Source organism: Orbicella franksi, chromosome 7 (genome assembly GCF_964199315.1).
Source record: "Orbicella franksi chromosome 7, jaOrbFran1.1, whole genome shotgun sequence".
Taxonomy (NCBI): Eukaryota; Metazoa; Cnidaria; class Anthozoa; order Scleractinia; family Merulinidae; genus Orbicella; species Orbicella franksi.
This window is the reverse complement of record NC_138151.1, coordinates 22,780,779-22,801,901: the sequence shown is the minus strand read 5'-3', so window position 1 is coordinate 22,801,901 and position 21,123 is coordinate 22,780,779. Positions and strand designations below refer to the sequence as shown.

At 37.3% G+C, this 21,123-nt stretch overlaps 3 protein-coding genes, 1 long non-coding RNA gene and 1 pseudogene across 7 annotated transcripts in view; 4 read left to right on the top strand and 1 right to left on the bottom strand.

Annotated features, from left to right (window-relative positions):
- Positions 1-584: 584 nt before the first annotated feature.
- On the top strand, positions 585-9,734 carry LOC145492573 (uncharacterized). Its single transcript, XR_014050031.1, has 3 exons — positions 585-2,130; positions 3,713-3,764; positions 9,272-9,734. It is a non-coding gene; the product is annotated as an uncharacterized LOC145492573 (long non-coding RNA).
- Positions 9,735-9,861: 127 nt separating this feature from the next.
- On the top strand, positions 9,862-13,068 carry LOC145493671 (uncharacterized; annotated as a pseudogene). The gene is made up of 7 exons (XR_014050149.1): positions 9,862-9,885; positions 9,992-10,058; positions 10,437-10,577; positions 10,996-11,218; positions 11,398-11,492; positions 12,029-12,170; positions 12,763-13,068. The product of XR_014050149.1 is annotated as an uncharacterized LOC145493671 (transcript).
- Positions 13,069-13,078: 10 nt separating this feature from the next.
- Positions 13,079-18,746, top strand: LOC145492509 (uncharacterized). Of its 3 annotated transcripts, XR_014049992.1 has the most exons (6): positions 13,079-13,818; positions 13,994-14,050; positions 14,164-14,247; positions 14,424-14,546; positions 14,772-14,982; positions 18,677-18,746. XR_014049992.1 is itself a non-coding variant. In XM_081471972.1 (5 exons), the coding sequence occupies exons 2-5, from the start codon at positions 13,996-13,998 to the stop codon at positions 14,912-14,914; spliced, it is 405 nt and encodes a 134-aa protein (XP_081328098.1). In that variant the 5' UTR covers positions 13,135-13,818; positions 13,994-13,995; the 3' UTR covers positions 14,915-16,634. The 3 variants fall into 3 exon arrangements, 1 of the variants encoding a protein (XP_081328098.1); XM_081471972.1 differs by lacking the exon at positions 18,677-18,746 and having other exon boundaries at positions 13,135-13,818; positions 14,772-16,634; XR_014049993.1 differs by lacking the exons at positions 13,994-14,050; positions 14,424-14,546; positions 14,772-14,982; positions 18,677-18,746 and having other exon boundaries at positions 14,164-14,417.
- Positions 18,747-18,866: 120 nt separating this feature from the next.
- On the bottom strand, positions 18,867-20,971 carry LOC145492459 (uncharacterized). The gene is made up of 3 exons (XM_081471912.1): positions 20,920-20,971; positions 20,738-20,809; positions 18,867-19,619 (listed from the first exon to the last, which is right to left on the bottom strand). Exons 1-3 carry the CDS (start codon positions 20,969-20,971, stop codon positions 19,084-19,086), a joined length of 660 nt encoding a protein of 219 aa, XP_081328038.1. The 3' UTR covers positions 18,867-19,083.
- LOC145492265 (hemicentin-2-like) overlaps positions 19,265-21,123 on the top strand; it is a 153,099-nt gene continuing 151,240 nt past the window's right edge. Inside the window, exon 1 of the mRNA XM_081471656.1 lies at positions 19,265-19,355. Coding sequence (XP_081327782.1) covers positions 19,328-19,355 — 28 coding nt within the window. The 5' untranslated portion in view covers positions 19,265-19,327. The remainder of the gene's footprint in view (positions 19,356-21,123) is intronic.

Below are 21,123 nucleotides of genomic sequence, written 5' to 3'. Positions count from 1 at the left end.
GCCATTTCGTCTCAAATAGTTTCGAGGAAATCGCTTCGGCTGTCCACGTATCGCGCGAGTAGCATCCTCAGAAGAACTGGGTACCATGTCTAAAAATAATTAAGACGGATTACCTTAGTTAGAGGACCTATATGGGGGATTCACTCTTTTACCTTGATAATCTTTTGCGTATGATAGATCCTTCAGTTGAACAACCTTTTTCAGTCAAGATGGCTGGATATTTGCCTCGATCTTCTTTTACGTTATATTATTATTATTATTACTATTATTATTATTATTATTATTGACCTGAACTACGTCCGTGTAAATAAACAGACAAGAAAGAACCTGGCCAACATCCAGCCAACTTATGAAGAGACACGCGCTCCGTTCTCGCGGCTCACTGAGTAACCAAACGCCTTGAAGGGGTTATATTTTCCCCTTATCCCCCCCCCCTCCCACCCTACACCCTACACCCTACGCCGCTGCTGTTGTATGTGGTGCGAGGCCCGACACATGATTTGATTGATTATATTATTGAAACTTCAATGCTAGCTTCCTTCTCAGAAATCTGGTAACTGTTCAACCATCACAACGATACATCCGTTTTAAATCCCCTTGTTAAAATCTTGTTAAGGTGGGTGCTATAATCGAACGGTTTCATTTAGAAATCAACTAGCGTTACTAGCCGACCTAGCGAGTCAGCGGCGCGGGTGAATGGACCCGCTGAGCTCCCGCTGACCCGCTGGCTCCCACCAACAAGGCAGAGGAAAGAGAGCCTGGGAACCAGACTGAAGGTAGCTCTCAGGAGATCAACTGCTAATATATAGATTTAACCAAGCCTAAAACCGGAGCTCTTAAGTTATTTATTTGGATATCGTCAATAATTAGAATCCATCAAAAATTTTCGCTAGCGCGACATTGGTCTAAATGCATCACGTGACCGAATATTTCCCAGCTAAAACTGGGGAATATTTGAGGATATTCCCCAATTTTCAAATCGCGCGTGTTGCGAAAAATATTTGATGGATAGTAAACACAATAGTTTCCATTTGACGCGAAAATATGCTCGGATATTTGTCCTTGGACATTATATGTTCCTCGAAGCTCACAGTTTCCCTCGAGCTACGCTCTCGGTAAACTGTTTGCTTCTCGGAACAGATGATGTCCGCGGACAAATATCCAAGCAATTTTCGCGCCAAATGGAGACTATTGTTTATTAATAATAATCCAACATGTCCAACATGTAAGGCAAATTTTGGACGACTTTGTAGTTTCGACCCAAAATTGCACTGCATCCGCGTTGGATTACATTGTAATGCAAATGAAAAAGCTAACCATTAAATTAAAAGGGCTATTGGGCTGAATTGTACGCACTAAATAAATCAATGTACAAGAAAACAGGTAGGGGTTTTATGTATTGGACATATTCCTCGTGTGTGTGGCCCCGTAGATGCCATCTTGATAAAGATTGCTGATCAGCAGAGCTTTATGATGGTGTGGTAATGAAAAAGAAAATTGAGCCTTGATTCATGGACTGGACAGATTTTGGGGCCGCCGAACCCCCTTTCCGCCACCCCCCTCCCCCCTCACGCCTTTTTTCGTGGATTGATTTTTTCAGGCGATGGTCGACGTAAATCAATCGCTTTTAGCTGGCAAGCACTCTCTTAGCCTCCCACGCAGACGCTCTTAGGGCTCATCACGCGTTCCCTCGACGAGCCCTAAGAGCGTATGCGTGGGAGGCTAGCACTCTCTAGACCTCTCTAGATCTCTTCGAATGTTCGTCATACCAATCCGCGGGAAATCACATAGCCCTGCGCCTGCACTCAGATCTCGCTCAGCGGATTCTCCCCACTCGAGACAGGCCGAGGAGCACTGGGAACAAAACATTGATGCGCCATTTTGTGGAAAGTTCCCTGCAAAACACGTTGGAATTAGCCACTGTCAACAGGCCTTTTCAACAGCCTCAGGGTTTTCAGGTCTCTAATGATTTTTCCTCTTTATTGGGTATCGGAACAATTCGTGCTCAGTTAGAAACATGTCAGATCTTTTTGTACATAAGCAACGTGGGCACGAACCTACAGCTGTAGAATTCGAAGTTGAACGCCAGGGAATGTTAACACAAGAAGGCAGCATGAAGAGATTTAAGAGGTGAGCCATCTGATATCTCTGTTTCTCATTTTTCATTGTTGATAGTGGTAGACTTCTATCTTCCAGGGTTGACTACAGTTTTGCAGTGTAAGTAAGCTTATTTTACACTAGGTTTTTGATTCGGTCAGTGTAAAATGTAAACTGCTGACCGCAGACTACAGACTGGGGACAGCTCGACAGGGGGTAAAATACAGAAAAATCCAGGCTGCAGACCAGGGTTAGGTTGAGATTTGGATTTATTACATTTACTTCATACAAAAATAGTGATTAAAATTACATTAGGAGATGGAGCCGTGACCAAAAGCACTGAGTCGCCATATTAGGGAAACCCCCATGAATAAAATGTTAAACTATATATACATATGTACAATCTAAAAAAAACCTACATGAACCAAAGAAAACAAAAATTTTCAAATTGCTCCAAGAAAACGTTTAACCTTTTTTTTTTAAAAAAGAGATATTTCATCAGCATTTCTAACTTGACTTGGCAGTCCATTCCATTCATACCTGACTCGATAAAAATGCAGACAGCAGACTATAGACTTTCTCACTTTAAATTGTGTTACTATTTCTGCCATTGAGAGCTAACTGTAAACAGGCTAACTGGGGCCGGCCATTATTTAGGCTAATTAGGGAGGAAGTGACATTCAGTCTAACCAGAATGCTATTTAGGCTAACTGGAGTGCAGACTTTCACTACATTAGCCTGAATAATCATGTTTACAGTCAGCTTCTAATAATAGATATAATAATAATTATATCTACTTATGAAGTCAGTTGCGTGCAGTCTGCATTTTACCCTCAAGCCACATTTTACCCCGGTCTGCAGTCTGCATTTTACACTGACCATTTTCAATCTGATTGCCAGCAAAGTGGAAGCGAAATCTGAAAGTTTTTGTACATTGCTAAATTACACGGGCCATCAAATAATACTCAATCATACAGTCATTCCCATGGCCCTTTCATAAAATAACCACAGAATCATTAAAATGTTGTTATCAGATATAAGGTATGTCTGCATGTGAGCCAAGTGGCCCATCAGGCTGGAGCTTATCCCGGTTTCCATAGCATGAAGCGACTAGGAGTATTTCTACTCCCCCCTGGATAGGATGCTAGTCCATCGCAGGGTTACCCCCAGCATTAAGTTCGCCGGTACCCATTTATACACCTGGGTGGAGAGAGACACTGTGAGAGTAAAGTGTCTTGCCCAAGAACACAACACAATGTCCCTGGCCAGGGCTCGAACCTGGACCGCTCGATCCGGAGATGAGCGCACTAACCACGAGGCCACCGTGCCTCCCAAATATAAAGGCACTCATTAAACATTAATTTCTTTTATTTTTCTTTATGAATTATTAATGAGTTTCGGAAGTTCTCATAAGCCACCAGCTTCTATTGTTTTACTTTGCGGTCACTTACAAAAGCTCATTCCTGCAAGCAACCAGCTCTACTTACAACCACATTTTCGAATTTCCAAAGTGGTCGTTTATGAGAGCTTCGACTACTACGTATTCCTTAACTGATGATAATTTTGAATAATTGATGGATTAATTTATCTATTTCTACTTCCATTCTGTTTGCAGAACACTAAATGGTTGTAGGCTGTGGTTCCACCAGATAGTACAAAGGTGAAAGGTAACCGGAGTTGTGGAAATATCATTCCAGATTTGTACTATCCTTGTTAGCAAAAGCTTATACTAAGTAATTGTGCTGATTGAATAAAACAATAAAAACCCTCAATCAGTCTGTAATCATTGCAGGCTCTGTTAAATTTACTTTCTAGACTCTGCTTCATTTTTGGACTATTCGTATTTGGACAAATTGTGTACAATAATGTTTAATCCCTTAAATTAAAGGCCAATCAGTGCTATGAGATTGTACAATTGAAGTGCATGGTATGTAGTTATTGGAGAGCCTCAATTGAGTATTTCTTTGGAAAATATTGTTTCCTGTGTTTTAAGAATGAGGTAGTTGGAAACTTTGCTTGAACCCCTAACAAGTAAGCTTTTTGTGGCATTTCTGGTTTATGTAGGTTTGACTTGCATGAGTCACAACCAGAAATTAGAGCATAAAAGATTTTGCTCAATCCTGTATCATTCCTCTCCTCTCGCCAAGCAAGCTTGAAATGCATAGGACTGTTTCTACTTCAAGTGGCAGCATTTACTTCTTTCCATTTAAATCTGTTTCTTTTTTCAATTTTCAGGGTAGTTAATGTTTCACACATTCTAAAGTGTCACTCATTATATTTAGGATATTCATTTGAAATGGGTCAGAAGTTGTGTTCTCGCTAAAAACAATTTCGGCTCCCTCTTTCTGAATTTTCTGTATCCACCTTTAGATTTGATCATTGACTAAATAACATGCATTTTCAATGTAATGGAAATTTTGATCCTGTAACACAACTGTCTTCTGTGCTTTTTGCTGACTTTTTTATTCTCTGCTACCTCCTTGATCAGAAAGACGACCTTTTAATGAACCATTATATCCTTTATTAGCTAACATTCCACCTCCCACACGAATTCCGCACAGTTTTTGTGGGGCATGAGTATACAGCAGTTAAAATATACTGACAGTTCCTAAATCTCTACCATATCTCTCCCAAAAATATCAAAAGTTAACAGTATTGTACCTTGTGCAAAGTTGGAGAGTTAAATTGTATCTAACTTGAAGATGCAGTTAATGAAGTTTTCTTTTGCTGGAATGGATTGCACCATCTCCCAAAGTAGGTATAAGCAGGGTGCAAAGAAATGAAAAACAATTTTTTGGCCTACCCTCTGGGTATGTTGTACCTGCCCAAAAGTCATTCTTGATAGCCCCCCAAAATTTCACCTCTCACAGTACTAAATAAATGTAGTTCTGTAATTTGAATTTCCTCAAAACATTTCCCAAGAAAATTCAGTAGTAGGCCTGGAGCTATCGGACATGATTTTTTTTGCAATCTGGAAAGTTCAGGAGCTAAAAGTTGTCTTGAGTGAAACTTAATCCTGTAGCAACTCTTTCATGTAGAAGGATGAGCTGTTTTCCTTTGGGTAATAACCCTTACAGGCAATACATACTGAAATAATTAAACTATTTAGTGAACTTCTAGGTTTCAATTGGTTTGAAATAATATTGATATTGGGACTTTCATGTTTAAAAAAACATTCAACCTAGGACTCACATCTTACCCAATCTGGCCTCAAGTATGTGTACTACAAGCTCTGGATCTCTGTCTCCTTTTTCCTGATTTAATTATTTAAAAGTCATTTGGTTTTATGCTAATTTAACGTTTTCATCAGCAATGTGTCTGCTTTCATGAAAGGTCAGCACATGCTTCATGTTTATCAGTACCATACACGTAAGTGCATCTTGTATAGTTAATTGTTGAGTACAGTTCATGTGGTGTATGTCATGTGATCTGAAGAGTTCATGCAAGTCTCCTGAGTTGTCTAGCATGCAAGGTTGTCAAAGTTTAAATTGCTGGTCTGGAGTACTGGTATAATCACAAATAAACAAATGACACTGAAAGATCTTCTTTCTTTGCTGAAGTGATGTCATACACCACTGCAGTGGGTCTCTTAGGAAAAACTTCAGTCACAGTCTGAAACTGAATAAAAGAGTAACACTTTTGCAGTGTCTAAAAAACTGTTTACATTCCATCAAGGGATGTTCCATTTGGTGGCTTTTCTTTTGTTGCCCTAAGTCTATACTAAATGTGCTGGTTAAAAAAAGTATACACAAATTGGATGTCAAGTTATCTTCAGTTGGCAAACTTGTATATCTGGTGTTATGCAATCCCAAGCTTCCTCTTTTTAAAAAAATAGTCAGTCAAGATCTGATCTTGATCTTGCCTTTAGTTCAGGTCATGAAGGTTATGCAGTCATGACTGAAAGTGATATAATTATATAGTCTAGATATGAACCAACAAATTATTCTTTTCACAAAGTCTGAAAAATTTGTAAGCGGAACTTTCGACTGTATCGCACAGTCTTCATCAGTGATTTAAGTGAGCTCACGTTGTAACGAGAATGCAAATTGTTTAATCACGTGTTTAAACAATTTGCATTCACGTGACAACGTGAGCTCACTTTAATCGTTGATGAAGACTGTGTGATACAGTCGAAAGCTTCGCTTACAAATTGTTCAGACTTTGTGACAAGAATAATTTGTTCATTTATTTATACACCAAGGTCAAGAATGAGCGTACATAGTCGGTCTAGATATGGTTTAGAATCACTCTGTTGTTAAATGCAGTGTCTTTATGTGACTTAAAGGCTATTTAAGGTGTCTTGCATCCAAGTGATGGAACTAATTTGACATATATAAACAACTAAAACATATCCGGAATATTTTATTTTGAAACATTTTTCCCTGAGTGAGATTTTTGCAATCACTCAATACTTTTTTTTAATCCTATAATTTTCGAAAATGTTCTGAAATGGAATGTGACAAAATGCTGACATTGGTTAAGGCAGATAGCACTTAATTTAACAAATTAAATTACCAAAAAAGAAAATTCACTTTGACCTTTAGCTTTCAAAAGGTGATTTAGATGCTCTCATTAGGGGGCCTGGATAATTGGACAATTATTTTTTTAACAAAAATTATTGGTATAGTTTGATAACCAGCTTTATGAGCTTTAATTTGATTTAGGGGTTTACGCATTACTTCGCTTGGATGTGAGACATCTCTAAAGGTATATAGTAACCTTAAACAAGGCACTTACTTTCCTTCTTATATTTTTTTCTGAAACAATTTATGATACAGCCACCTTTATACCATCTTTGCAATTGACTTAGTGGTGTCATGAATTTTTATGTATTTTATAACATAGTGTTGAATGGTTATTTGCCTCAATGCTGTACATCCAGCAGTAGTTCAGTTCCTTTTCATAGTATATGCTAATAAGTACTACCTTTTACAAAATAACTGGAACTCTACACAGCCTTAGGACACTTCCCAAAAGTGACTGTAAAGACATACAGTTGAATGTATGACAGCTGTACAGTATTAAAAACAGCATACAGGAATATAATGAGATACACTCCCTACTGCAAAATTGCAACATTTATGATGACAAAATCACTCTGGTAAAAATAATACTTTACCATTACAAAAGTGATGGCCGGGTGGGGGACAAACAAAAATTCATGCAAGGGAGGGTGACTGGAAAAAAATTGTGCAGAGAACAAGTGAAGGAAAAAATTCCTTCAGAGTGAATTGCACTGCCATGCCTTCAAGCTGTACCTGCCTGAATGGCACCTTGGCAGCCACTCTATACTGCAGTGTTAATTAGAAAACAGACATTTTTCCCTTTCAAGGGTGATACATTTTGTGCATAGCAACTTTATCATGGACACTGGTAGCCAAACACCCTGGCAGAAAAACTCATTTGGATAACCATGGCTTAAGAGTGATAAAAAACAAACTATAAACCGCCATTCTGCTTGAATCGTTTGAATTTTAGCAAGCACATACCATGTTTTTAAAGCCTCGAAATATAGGGGTGATTTCACAACTGACATGACAAATGACGATTGTGGACACAGATGTGCACACCCATAGCAAACTGTAACACTTCCCCTAAGATGGCAGCCAAGATCAGTGTACTCAAAGACAACCATGGAGTTGTTAACTGATGGGCTATTTTCAATGTATTTTAGGTTTTTGGCAAAGTAAACAACGTATTATCATTTAAGTCCAATCAATACAATCACATTTATCTGCTAAAAATCGTGGAAAATGCAACAAAAATGCCTCAGTTTTGCAACATTTTCTGGTGGGGGGGGGGGGGGAACATGCCTCCAGACCCCCCAGTTCAATAGGCCCTTCAGCCCCATATTTACTACTGGACAGTCACTCACGGAACTCTGGCTTAAAACTTGATTCACTGCATGCCAAGAATGAATTTGTTGTACAAGGATAATGAATCAATAAAACTGATATTTCCTAAACATCAAACCAAAAGCCTCATATCCCCATTTTTGGCAATGGCACTTGGATGTGTCTGAGACGTTATGTTTCCCCCGCGCATGATTTTGACGGGAAAGTAAAACGACTGTGTGGAAGCTTAAAAAATATTTGTTTGCACTTGAAGCCTGTTCCACGCATTCAGATTGTGGTGAGTGTCAAGATTAAGATAGCCCTCCCCCCCACCCCCCTACCTTGAAAAAAAATTGTTGCAGGGGACTTGCCCCTGAAAAAAATCCTGCTGAGGTAGTGGACTTGAAAAAAAAAAACATCCTGTTAGCTGTCCCACCCCCCCCCCCTCCCTCCCACCCTCTCAATTACTTTTCTAATGGTCCATCCCTTTATGAAGCCTTCCAATAATAATTTGATAATAATTAAGTGATGTGTTTTTTTTCTCTCCACTGGGAATGCGGACTACAGGAACTGGGTGCCAAAAATTAATAAGTGAGCTGTAGTTGGGGTTACATCGAGATCCCCCTCCCCCTCCCCCAGAGTCTGTAAGTGCGGACGAACGCTCGCTCGCTCGTACGGTGACGTCATAACCATATTTTCGTGGCTTGATGGGTTTACCAAACTTTCTAAGGAATGGGGCTCTGCTCGAGCGCCTTCGGCGCGCAGGAGCTCCGCTATTAATTTTCGCGTAAAAATACTTGGACGCCCGAAGGTATTCTGTGAAACAGATTCTGCTTGTAACCACGACAAACAACCACCATCTATTGGTACACTTCACGACACATACATGACATCTGGGCATTTTGTCCAATATGGCGGGTAATCCAAACAGCGACTCGCAGGAAGCGCCGCCACACTTTCCGCAAATTTTTCCCTCCGTACATGAAAGTGAACTAAGCTAGATGAATAAGAATCGAGGCCGTTGTAGCTTTTCTCAGTTTTTGCCAAAGAAGATAAGGCGAACCTTATACCTGTTTTTACACTTTGTTGCATTCTTCTGAAATGCTGTAAAAGCTTTACTTGTAGTACTATTCGGGCGTGACTTTTTCCCCTTTTTTCTTCTCTCTTTCCTCCCGGAAATGCGAGTTTTATTAACGTATTAGGAATTTTTTACAGCTGTAAAAGCTGTAAAAATATCTGTGATGATTACATGTGTTAAAACTATACTTTGTGGGAAAGAAATCCGTGTACAGCAAATGAAAGTTGAATTTATGTTTATTTGAATTTATTTTTAATTCTAGGATTTATCTGATGAGGATGAATTTCAAACAACTACAGAAACAACCAACGAATCTGAAACCACAACAGACACTGCAGTTTGCGTACATGTTAGAGCTGGTCAACTGCAATGCTATTACCTTTCTTGACAACAAATTGACCCGGTGTACTCGTCCTGATTTTTATGTGGTTACAAAGAACTTGCATGTAAGTTTATTGGGGTGATGTCAGTCAGGCTTTCTAAACCTGACCCAGCTTTAGAAAAAATTCCTTTACTTCCAAATTGGTAACTGTTTAAGACACAGTTTCTTATTTAGTAACCCTGTTCGAAAGGACATGTTCAGGCATACAGTGTTTTTAAGAGTTAAATGATTAAGAAAGTTCATGTTGCTCCATTTTCATACCTTGGTAATGTTGCAGTGTACTTTTGATAAATAATGTCTGCACAAATGCCCTGTTAAACTGTTATATTTTCCCTAATTTTCTTTCTTATGGATTACTCAATATCAATCTATATTTCCTTTCAGCCTAACCCAAAAACTAAACAATTCCTTTGTTTTTCCTTTCACATTATTAGATTTTACAGGCAGCTGTATTGACAAAAGTGTCAACCATGAGCTTGATTTCCACCTTAACTGTAATTTTTTTTATATACTGTACCACCAGGAAACCAAATATGTGCTTGTCAACCGAGAACCAAGGAAGAACATCTGGATGTATCATAATTTTAACTGTGTTGACAGCATAAGGTGGACAAATTTTTTAACAGTCGCTCTCATCAACAGTCGCAGGACATAGTAAGTTCATCAAGTAGGTGAAATGATATGTTAGGAAAAAAATTTAATAAGATTCCTCAACCCTGTTCAAGCCATATTTTTTAATGTATGAACCTATCCATCACCAGCACATTAAGAGCATTACTTTTTAATACTAAATTACTAACACATCAGGCAACAGCTTGCATACTCTTTTCTCAGAAGTTGACTATTTACTGGTATTGTTGCCTATGATTAGTCTCACAGTCTGCAAGTTGGATTTTGTTTTTCTTGGCATGTAACAGTTAATTAGTCTTTGCAGCCCAATGTGTGAAATGTTTTGAATTGGGACCCTGTACCTTTGACCAACATCTTCCATTTCTGTTGTAAGCTAATAAATTATTTGTATTCGTTTGTAAAATACTTCTCATAGGGCTGACTGCAGCTATTGCTGTTTATGGCAAGTGTATCCATATTGAGGCCTTTGAAAAGTTAATGGCAGGCTTTGACATGGAGAACAACTTCACCCCTTTCACTTGCTCGAGACACGAATTCTCATGATCACACTTACCAAGTAAGATGAATGCAATATTTACTTATGCATGTACAATATATAAACACTGTATATATATTGATTTTTTTATAGTCCACCCTAATGATTAATTGGTTGGTGGCAAAATGCAGTGAAATTGTGTAGCATAATTTTCTAAATCAAATAGCTTGTGACCCCTTTTCAAAATAGACTAGTACATTATTATATGATCATGCTACAGGTAAGTTTTATTGTATTCTTTGAGAAATCAGGAATACATTATTTCCATTAATTGCTTCAAATTTGATTGTTGATCATGCACTTACTGAGTGCTTAGCTAAGTTCACCTCTTTGTTAGCATTTCCACATGCATTTTAAATTACTAATTTTCTGTAATTTCTTCTCTTGCACTATGTGTTATCATGTAACATCCTGTTTTCTTCTTGATTTGCTATTTCAGGATGGAAGTCCTGAATTCTTGCCTTTAAATGGCAATAATTTTACCATTTTTGTACTTGGAAATACAAAGCGTGGTGTGGTTGGCCTCCTGGTTGCCCTGATCACTTGCTTTACCTGTGATCACAAGGTTCACACCTGTGAGCATGTCACAAAAATTATGGAATCTGAGGAAGGAATGGAACATGAAATGCCTGGTTTTCTAGTGGATTTTTTTGCTGAGGGAAATTAACGGGAATCCACTCTAGTTTCTAACACCTCGTAAGGAATGGAAACTAAGACCAGTATCTTGCAATAAAATTCCATTTCAACTACCTACAGCCAAGAAGAAAATATTTTCCACTTTGGAAAATGTGTTAAGAGCAAAAATGTCTTCTAATGATCTTGTGCTGCTTACCCCCAGCTTAATACCTCCCTGCTGCCCAAAGTGTCCATCTCAGTGCATTGGTCAGTCAAGAAAAGTTTTGTACTTTTTGAAAAAGCAAATGTTGCATTGTGAAGGTAGGAAATTCATTGTATTTCCATGTTGAGAATTTTGCAAAAATGCCTTAAACTTACCAATGAATGGGATAGAAGTGTCTGATTATGATGAGGGTTGTGCCATGGATGATGGAGGAAGGTTTAAATTAGCTCCTCATCTCAAAAAGTGAAATGCCTGTTCTGATTAATTAAGAGTCTAATTCTCGAATGAATTCACTGAACCAAGTTGCTCATAGAAGCTGGCATGTTTGATGAAGGGTTGCCACTGCATATGAGTGTTTTGCAACTTCCTGGCTAGAGGCAAACAAACCCAGCTTGTTCCAGGTAGAAAGTGCTGAAAGTCTTTGAGGCCAGGACTGACACCTAAATCTTTGATAAAGAGAAACTTATTGTTTATTATCCTAGCTATCATTTAATAGTTGCATTTATAATGCAAACTGAATGGATTCCAATCCAAAATCTAGGTTGATTTTGAGTCATAAATGTCCTTCCTATTATCTTTTTAATAACAACTAAATAATGGTTTGTGATATTCTTGAATGTATGTTTTGTTCTAGTATTATATTATACTTGTGTCGAGGAAGCCTGTGATGGAATCGTGGAGTTGGATGGTTAAGAGCTCACACTGTTGAACATGGGCTCTTACATTATTTCTTATGAGGTCCTGAGGGATTTCATGTTTCATTTTCTAAAGGGAAGGTACATGTAGTTATTATCATTTTACTCTTTATCTCAATTTGCATTGCAGATTAATTGCAACTTCATATGTATTGCACACTTCTTTCATGTCATGCTTAAAGTGACATTATGTTAACTGTACTTTCAGTAATGACAACCACCTAAAACGGATTCACATGGATTTTAGAACTGAGACTGGGATGGGATTTTTTAGTCATGAAGTAGATTCGGTTAATGGAAAAGTGTAATTAATGGAACATATTAATTGAACACATCCAATTACAGTTTTGAGTAAAGATGTACAGTACCCATGCAGATATATTTATTAAGTTTAGACAAGTATGCTAACCAACAGAGACTCATTTATTACACTGCAATGTTCACAAATGAAAGAAATGTTGAAATGTAATGAGCCAAATAATCAGGCAAATGATTGACTGAAGGTTGTAAGATGCTGTGCCATCTCCCAATTTGAGCCAGAAACATGATTACATTGTACACTTTAACTTCAGCAGTATCCTTAACAATGATACAAAATTGGTACATGTACGCTGTATATATCTTTCAGGCATCTTTTAAACGCTCCACTTGAATTTTGCTCATTTGTTTGTAGGTGCACACTGTTTACACACAATAGCGTCTGGCAAGAGATAATGGCTGGCACTAATGTCTTGAACTTCAAGAGGTCATTGTCGTACCACCACTGGCGATTGGCCTGATATAGTTTCCTGGACCTTCTTGATATCGACTATGAAGAAGGCTGTTGTTGTCCCATCTGTGGCAAAGATAATGGTCTGGACATTGTCATTTGCAATGCAACAGCACTCTCCTTCAGGCAAGAGCTGTGTACATCTCTGAAGTCTAGCATGAATGATTCATTGCTTATTTGTCAATCCACTGAACCACGAGGAATAGGAAGATAAGTTGCTTTTAGTTCTTATGTTTTCCTCTTGAATACTTTTTAATTATAATAAATCTTATTTGGTTTCTATTCTGGTACAAGGAGGAGTATTTTAGAGTGCAAGCATATACATGTAGCAATGAAAGCGGGTAATGGAACAAACATTTGATAACTAAAAGAAATTGGATCAGTTCACAATGATTATAAATAATAAGATGACATGACTGAATTTTTATTAAAATCCTAGTTTTATCCAACCTTAAGATACCAGCAGGCACACATATGGTGTACCATACTTGAACTCATTATAAATTTCCCAAAGGTTGTCTCAAAGCCCAATTTGAGATTAATTTGAATTTCTCACAGGTTTATGGGATGGTATGGAGTTGCTTTGGGATCTGATCCATAATCTTCAATTGACTATATACTAGGCACCGTGATCGGATTTACCTTTCTGAGAAACATATTCTAGAGATGGTGGATCAAGTGGGGCATGATGTCAGTGGAGTCTCAGAGACCACAATGGTTTCCTTGCACATTGAACTTCAGCGTTGTGCTCCTACCTTGGATATGTTTCTTCTTCCTTGGCAGATGGTGGGTCACAAAATACAAGCCAGGCTCATGATCTTGAACACTTCCCTGCATTGCCAACTGTGAGAAGTCGTGGTGATTATTCCTTTGATGCCATCTCCTCAAACATTGGTACGAAAACGAGTAGTAGACATCCATCGCTTCTTCCTGGGATTTTTCTGCTACATTGTCAACATGGTAGGACAAAATTTACCCCATGTGAAATCTTTGTAGCAATTTTATCCATGTTCACAGTCAGAAATGCCAGTATTTGTCTATTGGTGGACAGTTTTAGAATCTGAATTAATTCTAAGGAGAAGGAAAACTTTTGTTAATAGACTATAGCATGTCTAAATGTGCCTCTTTCTTGCAGTTATGGAATTGTTGAACAGTTCCTATCTGGACAATAATCCCCTCAATGCTATATGTGGTAATAGCAGTCTGTCATATGCTTTTCTTTTCCAAACCATTTTCTATGCATTTTTTTTGGTTACATGTTCTTCTGAACAATTTCTCTCTTGTCTCCTTTCCCTTCTCCCTTAGGTATAACATATGGGTTCAACGTGATGCTTTGCAATGAATCTTCCAACATGCCATTTACCGTCTTTAGAACAAGTTTCTCTAAAGGTATCCATCATTATTCTCATGAACTTGTGGCCTAAATGGTGTTTTGTATAAACTAGGTAGTTTCCTGTGTTGTGTTATAGACTGTGCATGGTAAAAATAAATCTGCTGCATTGTTTTACAAAGAGACATTCTTTTAATTAAAATTACTAAATAATGGTAAAGTTCATATTTTTCAGTACCCCGCCTGATTGTGTATGGCAATGCTTGCAATTTGCATTCCTATTCCCTGAATTGGGATCCTGTTTTCTTCAAGAACGCTCAGTTCCTTGTAGATCGTTTGCACTGGCGTGATCACACAGGTAAACCATATTTAAATATAATTACCATATTTGATATGCTAGAATTTACATGAACAAAGCGAAAGATTCCTCAGCATTATGTGTATCTGTTTCATCTGGACATCATACATGTAGATGGTGTCATCAAAGATTGTTAAATTCTTTTGGAAACAAAATTCCAGCATCTCAAACACTGGCTTAGAGATTGTGTCATTGAACTGAGCAGTTGCTATTTTCTCTTGTTAGGTTGCTCTGAGGCATACAACCTCTCATGGTTTCCTCAGTGGCACAACTCGAACAGCCAGGCAGCCGAGCAAGCTAATTCATGCTTACAGTACATAAGAGGATCTTTATCTTACATGAATCAAAAAAACTTTGAGTCATTGTAAATGTTTCATCTGGTTTTGCAATTTGCAGCATCGAAAGCAACTGGATTCGTAAAACAAATTTGGTTGAGGTATATTTCTGTTTTCTCTCTTGGTACTGCTAGAGAAAATGAATCTGGTACCAGGTGAAGTCAGTTGTTGCAATTAGTTTTTTTAGTCTCCTCATCTGAAAGTTGAAAAATCTAAATCGATTAATTAACTGATCATTCACAAATTAATAATTTCCTGAACATCTGAAAGCATGTAGACAATAATTATAATGATTGGTGCCATCAGTTCTATAACAACAACAACTTGCTTTATTTGTATGACCATAAATACATAAAGTGTTGCAAGAGCTTTTGAAAACTAAAACTAAAACAGTAATGTTTTTAATGAAAATACAATAAGGTTATAATATAGCAATCAAATTACATGGATTTGAATCGAAAGAGGAATATTACGTAGATGACAGCAAGATGAAATGAATTTTGCCAATTGAATATTAATAATAATTTGTAAAAGTCATAAGTTTGGTGATGGCTTGCAATGAAGATTATTGTTGAAAAGTCACAATGATATATTCTATTTTTCTATAAAATTAATCTCTTAGATTAGAGTATTTTTTTGCAATATATAAGAAAGTGAGATTTGTCTTCAATTTGATTAGATTCACAAATAGGACAGAGTCTGTTAACCCTTGGAATTGGATCATATCTACCAGTTTCAATCCTTAGTTTGTGCCTATCCTAAATTGCAGTAGTTCTTTTCCTTTGCTTAGCTTGTCTTGACAAACATACTGCCAGACTACATGTTGCGTACCATGATAGATGGAAAAAAGTAAAATGGGGACAGAACCATACGCTTCAAGTTGAAAAACAAAACTAAAGCTATGTGGGCACATGTTAAGAAAACAAATGAAGTCTGAATGAAGTTAACCTAAGCAACTTGTTACTGTACACAATGCCAGCTTACACTTAATCTATAAGAATCAAACTTCTGTTTGTTAGAATGATTTGTAATCGTCAACTGCTACTTACAAGCCCTCCCACCCCTTGGTTATAGGCCCATAGGGTATGTTTTAAAACCTTATTGAAAACTAGTATAGGCCAGTATAATTATGAAAAACGACAGTATTTGGATCAACACTGCTGAGGTCCATTATGCAACAGTTGTTGTTTTATTCCCTCTTATAAGCCCACCTGGATATAGGCCCCTCCATTAGTAAGCCCATCAAAAGCCCCTGATGAAGTTGAATAAGCCCAGGGCTTATAATCGGTAGTTTACGGTATATGAGTGGAATTACTGTGTGTCCTCTCAGTGGTCTGGAACCTAACATTCTCAGCAGGTTTCAGTGTGAAATCAGACAAGGTTCAGTGTTCACTCCTGGCCTTAATGAAGGTATACTTTTACTAATCAGGAGTTCTGTAGTGAAGGTCTGTCAGAAGAAGAAGCAACCAAAACAAAGTTAAACCAAAAAATTATGTGCCCATTATTCAGCTTCACAATTATAAACAGAAATTTGAGGAAACAGTACAAACTTTCAAATACACCTTTGTTAAAAATCAAAGAATGCTGGCTTGGTTTGCATACACTGATCTGCACAATGACCGGTAAAACAAAATGATGATTAACAATTGACTTGTTACAATCTTAGTGCTACACTGAAGTGTCAGTTCTAGAGACTACATCACAGCAGTAGCACCAAGCCAAAACAATAAATCAACCAGAAGACCACTCACATGTTGCAGCCCTGATATGGGTGGGGTAGTGTGCAGCCACAATCCACTATAGTGGAATCCTGAGCCTCTGCGAGGGTAATACCCAAACAAATGCACTGGTACCACTCAAAGTAGGTAAGGCGCTGTACCATCTCATTGTGGGTTGAACATTGAGTGTTCAGTCCATGCCAAAACACACACAAAGAAGCATCTAATGCTCCACACTTCCAAGGCAGAAGGGGGCATATGTGGTTGAAGTTGTTGCCATGTCCGGGAAGTGGCAGCCAGATTATATGGAAAGGATCCACCAATTCATTCTCTTGGGAGCAGCAACAAGGGGAACCTTCTTTTTCGTTGTACCACACTGCCCCCTCCAGTTTACAGTGCTGTTGTATTGGTTTCTTTAAAAAGCAAGCAGCAAAGGCTACCTGTAACAGTTCTAAAGTAACTCTTAGATGTCAGAATTAACTGCAATGCTAACCATGCACCCAGAACATGATACCGTCTATTTGCAAGGGGAAAAAAAAATGCAAACAGTCACATTCCAAGTTGTTAAATGTTATGGTTCACATATTTTGTGATGATTTTCAAAGACAATAAATTTCATGGTTTTTAACAGCTGACTATATTTGCGGCCAGTTAACAGTCACGTATGCAAAATTAAACAATTATCATTGGCAATTACTTGAAACCAAACTCAGAAAAGACTTAAACTTCATACTAATATCATTAAAATTCTTCAGGGCATTAAAGACTTGTGTTCTGACACTTTTGGACACAATCTCCCTGATCGATTGGTCTTTAACTACTTGAACTTCTTGAGTGGATAGACTCACACTAGCTGCCCACTCTAAGGTGTCATCTCTGTTGTTGAATCGCCTCACATTCTATAATAACAGAACGGAAAGCACTCTACCTCCAGATACTCCAAATAGCAGTTTAATTCACGCCACTGATTGTAAATTGTGCATAAATCTTAATAATGTAGCAATCATCATGTATCACAACTGCTCAAATTAGGGGTCAATGAAAGGAACAAGGACCTGATAATGTCATATTGAGGATAGCAGCATGATTACATGCCAACTAGAAAATAATTTCGTCAGCAATTGCAACTAGTAAATTATCTTAAAATGTAATTAACAGATAATAATTTTTCCAAGATATGTACTAGATGATTATTTACACCTACAGCACCTAAACTAAAGATTAATGGCAGTTTTAAAAAGGAGATGAAATAGCTAACCCTCTTTGAATGTCCAAGATAACACAAAATAGGAGAGTCAAGAATTTTAACGCTGTCTAATAACCTCTCAACATGACCAAAAAGTATGACTGAAATGATTTTCTTACTGCCTCAACTATATGGTCATAGTGTTTAAGACCATACATTGCTGTACCAAGTCTATAAATTTCACTGTCATATTCATCTCCAGACATGAGTATGGATAGTGAATTATAAAAGCCATCACCAATGGAATAGAAGGGCTCCAGACCAAGCTCAAAAACAAATGAAGGAATATAGAGAAAATGTGATCAGTCAATAGTCATCAATTAATATATACTTTAATTTATAATTTTATGATAGTAATATTATAACAATAATTTAAAACAGTTAATATAATGATACTAATACAATAAAATATTGTTCCACAAAACATACCCAATCTCTTCCAAATATTGCAGTTTCATTACAACATGAGACCACGGATCTTCATTGTTACGCTTAATTTAATTAGAACTGGCATCAGCTGTATTTCCAGCCACTTGAGTTTACAAGTGATAATTTGAGCTTCAGATTCAAGAATTTGTACATACCATAGAGTAATTATGGCAAAAAGTGAACATTTAAATTGAAACCAGATGTAGCTTTCAGGTTACATACAATTTACAAACTGCTTACTACACAAATGAAAAAGAAGTCCAAATTTAGTATTTCTCAATGTAAGAACACTTTACAACATACAGTTCATGAGAGCTCTTCGATATTTGGGGGTTTATATAAATACCAGTGAAAACGTATAATAATAAGACAATGGTAAAATTTTATTTCCAATTTTTGCAGACTGTTGTACGGTTCAGGAAGTCTACGCTGATCTTCACTGCTTGCAAACTGAGGTGGAGAAATAAGTGGGAAATGGTGCAGGATGTGATGGCACAAACTTGAGTTAACCTCCCAAGGTAATTTCACCATACATCCTAAAATGTCTCTTGCTGTGGCTGCCTTTATGATTGTATGAGTTTCAGCCTGTGCAATGACAAAAAACCTTGGATTAATAACAAATAATATCCCACATTGGTAAAATAATTATATAAAGTCACACAATTATTAATTAACATAGATTAAAGACCATTTTAATATGGACCATTTTGACACCGTGATGGCCATCATGATATCTCCCTACTAGTGATACTACAGTCTTTCCTAAAACATAGACAATAATGTTTACCTTTAATAAAAGTATGATTTCATTAAAAAGTTGAGCTACTTACATCTTCATTCAGTTTTCCTAATATACACAACATCTTGGATCTTTGGGTCTGTTTTAGTTCAGTGCATGTTTCCAAAACAGGTTGCCACAGCTCAGTACAATAAACTGACTCACTACCAAATCTCCCCTTCAGGATGTCTGTAAATACCAGAGGTGGGCATGGACGACTTGCTGGAACTTCAAGAGGATTAGAGATTGGTGTGGCAAAAGGATCAGGAGGATGAATGGGACTTGCCAAAACTCCTGGAAGAGGTGAGGGTGGATCAGAAATTAAACCAGCAGCTGGTGTTGATGCTACAGGAATGGGAATTTCAGGACTGTGGGGATGATCATTAACTGCCATTTCACAGTCCTCAGCCTGCTCCTGTGTATTCCACTCCCTGTAGGAATCCACAATTGAAATAAGTTGTTCAATCCGTGGCCGCTTGCTGGTGTTGTTGACATCTGTAAAGTCAACTTCTGTGGGCCACCAAACTGGTCTACAAGCTTGTTTGTCCCATCCAGGCTTAGATCTCCCTTAAATGCATGAAAATATAACAAATTGCACAAACATTGAGAACATGGCAGCATACAGTTTACACTTTTAGAAACTGTACTGCAGTTTGATTTTGAAAAAACACTTGATGTGGTTGGATTTGAGAAATTCAAAGGATCACTGACTGCAATACATCCTCAAAATTGCTTGTGTTTATGAACAATAATTGATACCTCTTTTGGTAGACACTCTTTAATATATAAATAAACAAATAAATAAATAAATTTCATAATAATAATAATGCTATTTGAAAGAAAAAAACATATTTCAATAATGAAATTAAATGTCACGTAAGGGTTACTTTTTCGCTGAAATAGAGAGGTAAATAACCGATTCCACTGCTTACCATGCTCTTTTTACCATGATTGGCTAATTTAACCCACAGTAAAGACATAGTGAGGTCATTTAGGTGAAATTGCAGAGGTTGAGCTTGTCCAAATTAGTGCCGCAAATTATATGATCAAGTTAAGCTCTAACTTAGCTTTGTTTGGCTCGTTCAACTCATTTGCAGCGACTTCAAAGGCTTGTATAGGCATGGTATGGACTCTATTAAGAGTACACGAGGTAGATAGCACTCTCAGTACGACATGGTCATATTTACGTACACTTTCTGACTGATTTTCCTAAAACATGCCCGCTATTTTGGTGCGAAGTCTTTAACACGGTTTTCATAAATTCAGACATATATTCACCCAGTGATTGATAAATGAATCAATTCAACAGTGATTGAGTAAAACAGTAACATTCTTCATAATCAAAAGAGGTCCTAAATGTATGGAGATGTAGGAGAAAAAAGGTTTGTCCATAAACTCAAAGGGCAAATTGGCAGTCTTATAAAGAGGTTCAAATTGATTCTCAACTAAGAGGTAATCTTGATTGTCAAAATATAATAAATTTAACTAACTTGCTTGATTTAGGCAGTTGCAAGTAGCACTAAACAAAACAAGCCTAGCTAATATGACTAGCTTTATGTGTAAATTTTATTACATTTTTATTTGCCAGGACCGAATGAAATTGGGAAATTAAAAAAAAAACAACAAAAAAACATATTTCACAAAATAACAAAGTGACAAAAAGTAACAATTTATCACTGAATTACTTTTGTTTGCATGTACTTCATGTAGCGTCTGTCCATCAGACTTCGCTTGTTTGAGTCTGTTTCGAACACCAACTGAGATAAATAGCAATTTAAAACCTAAGTATAGGATCTTACAGGATGAAATAATTAACCATGCATCCACATTAAAGTAAGCTGACAAAAAGGACTGACAAACAAATCACCCGCTTTTTGCTTGCTCGACCAGCACCAGCTGGGGCCAGGGCGCCTCTTCATGTTGAGCTTCCTAAAACAACAATTAAGGCCATTCTATACATGCATGCATGCATGCATACATACGTACATACTTACATACTTAATTTGCTCCAGAAGGAAACTAGATATACAATCAAAACTAAAAATAAAGGGTAAAAATGCCTCCAGAAAAG

What these genes read in the sequence shown, in the direction of transcription:
- LOC145492509 (XM_081471972.1), top strand. Translation starts at nt 13,996, where the DNA reads ATGGAATTGTTGAACAGTTCCTATCTGGACAATAATCCCCTCAATGCT. An exon ending in TCCCCTCAATGCTATATGTG is followed by an intron (nt 14,051 to 14,163) that starts GTAATAGCAGTC and finishes CTTCTCCCTTAG; the next exon opens with GTATAACATATGGGTTCAAC. An exon ending in TAGAACAAGTTTCTCTAAAG is followed by an intron (nt 14,248 to 14,423) that starts GTATCCATCATT and finishes CATATTTTTCAG; the next exon opens with TACCCCGCCTGATTGTGTAT.
- LOC145492459 (XM_081471912.1), bottom strand. Translation starts at nt 20,971, where the DNA reads ATGAAGAGGCGCCCTGGCCCCAGCTGGTGCTGGTCGAGCAAGCAAAAA. An exon ending in GTCGAGCAAGCAAAAAGCGG is followed by an intron (nt 20,810 to 20,919) that starts GTGATTTGTTTG and finishes TATTTATCTCAG; the next exon opens with TTGGTGTTCGAAACAGACTC. An exon ending in TGAAGTACATGCAAACAAAA is followed by an intron (nt 19,620 to 20,737) that starts GTAATTCAGTGA and finishes CATGCATTTAAG; the next exon opens with GGAGATCTAAGCCTGGATGG.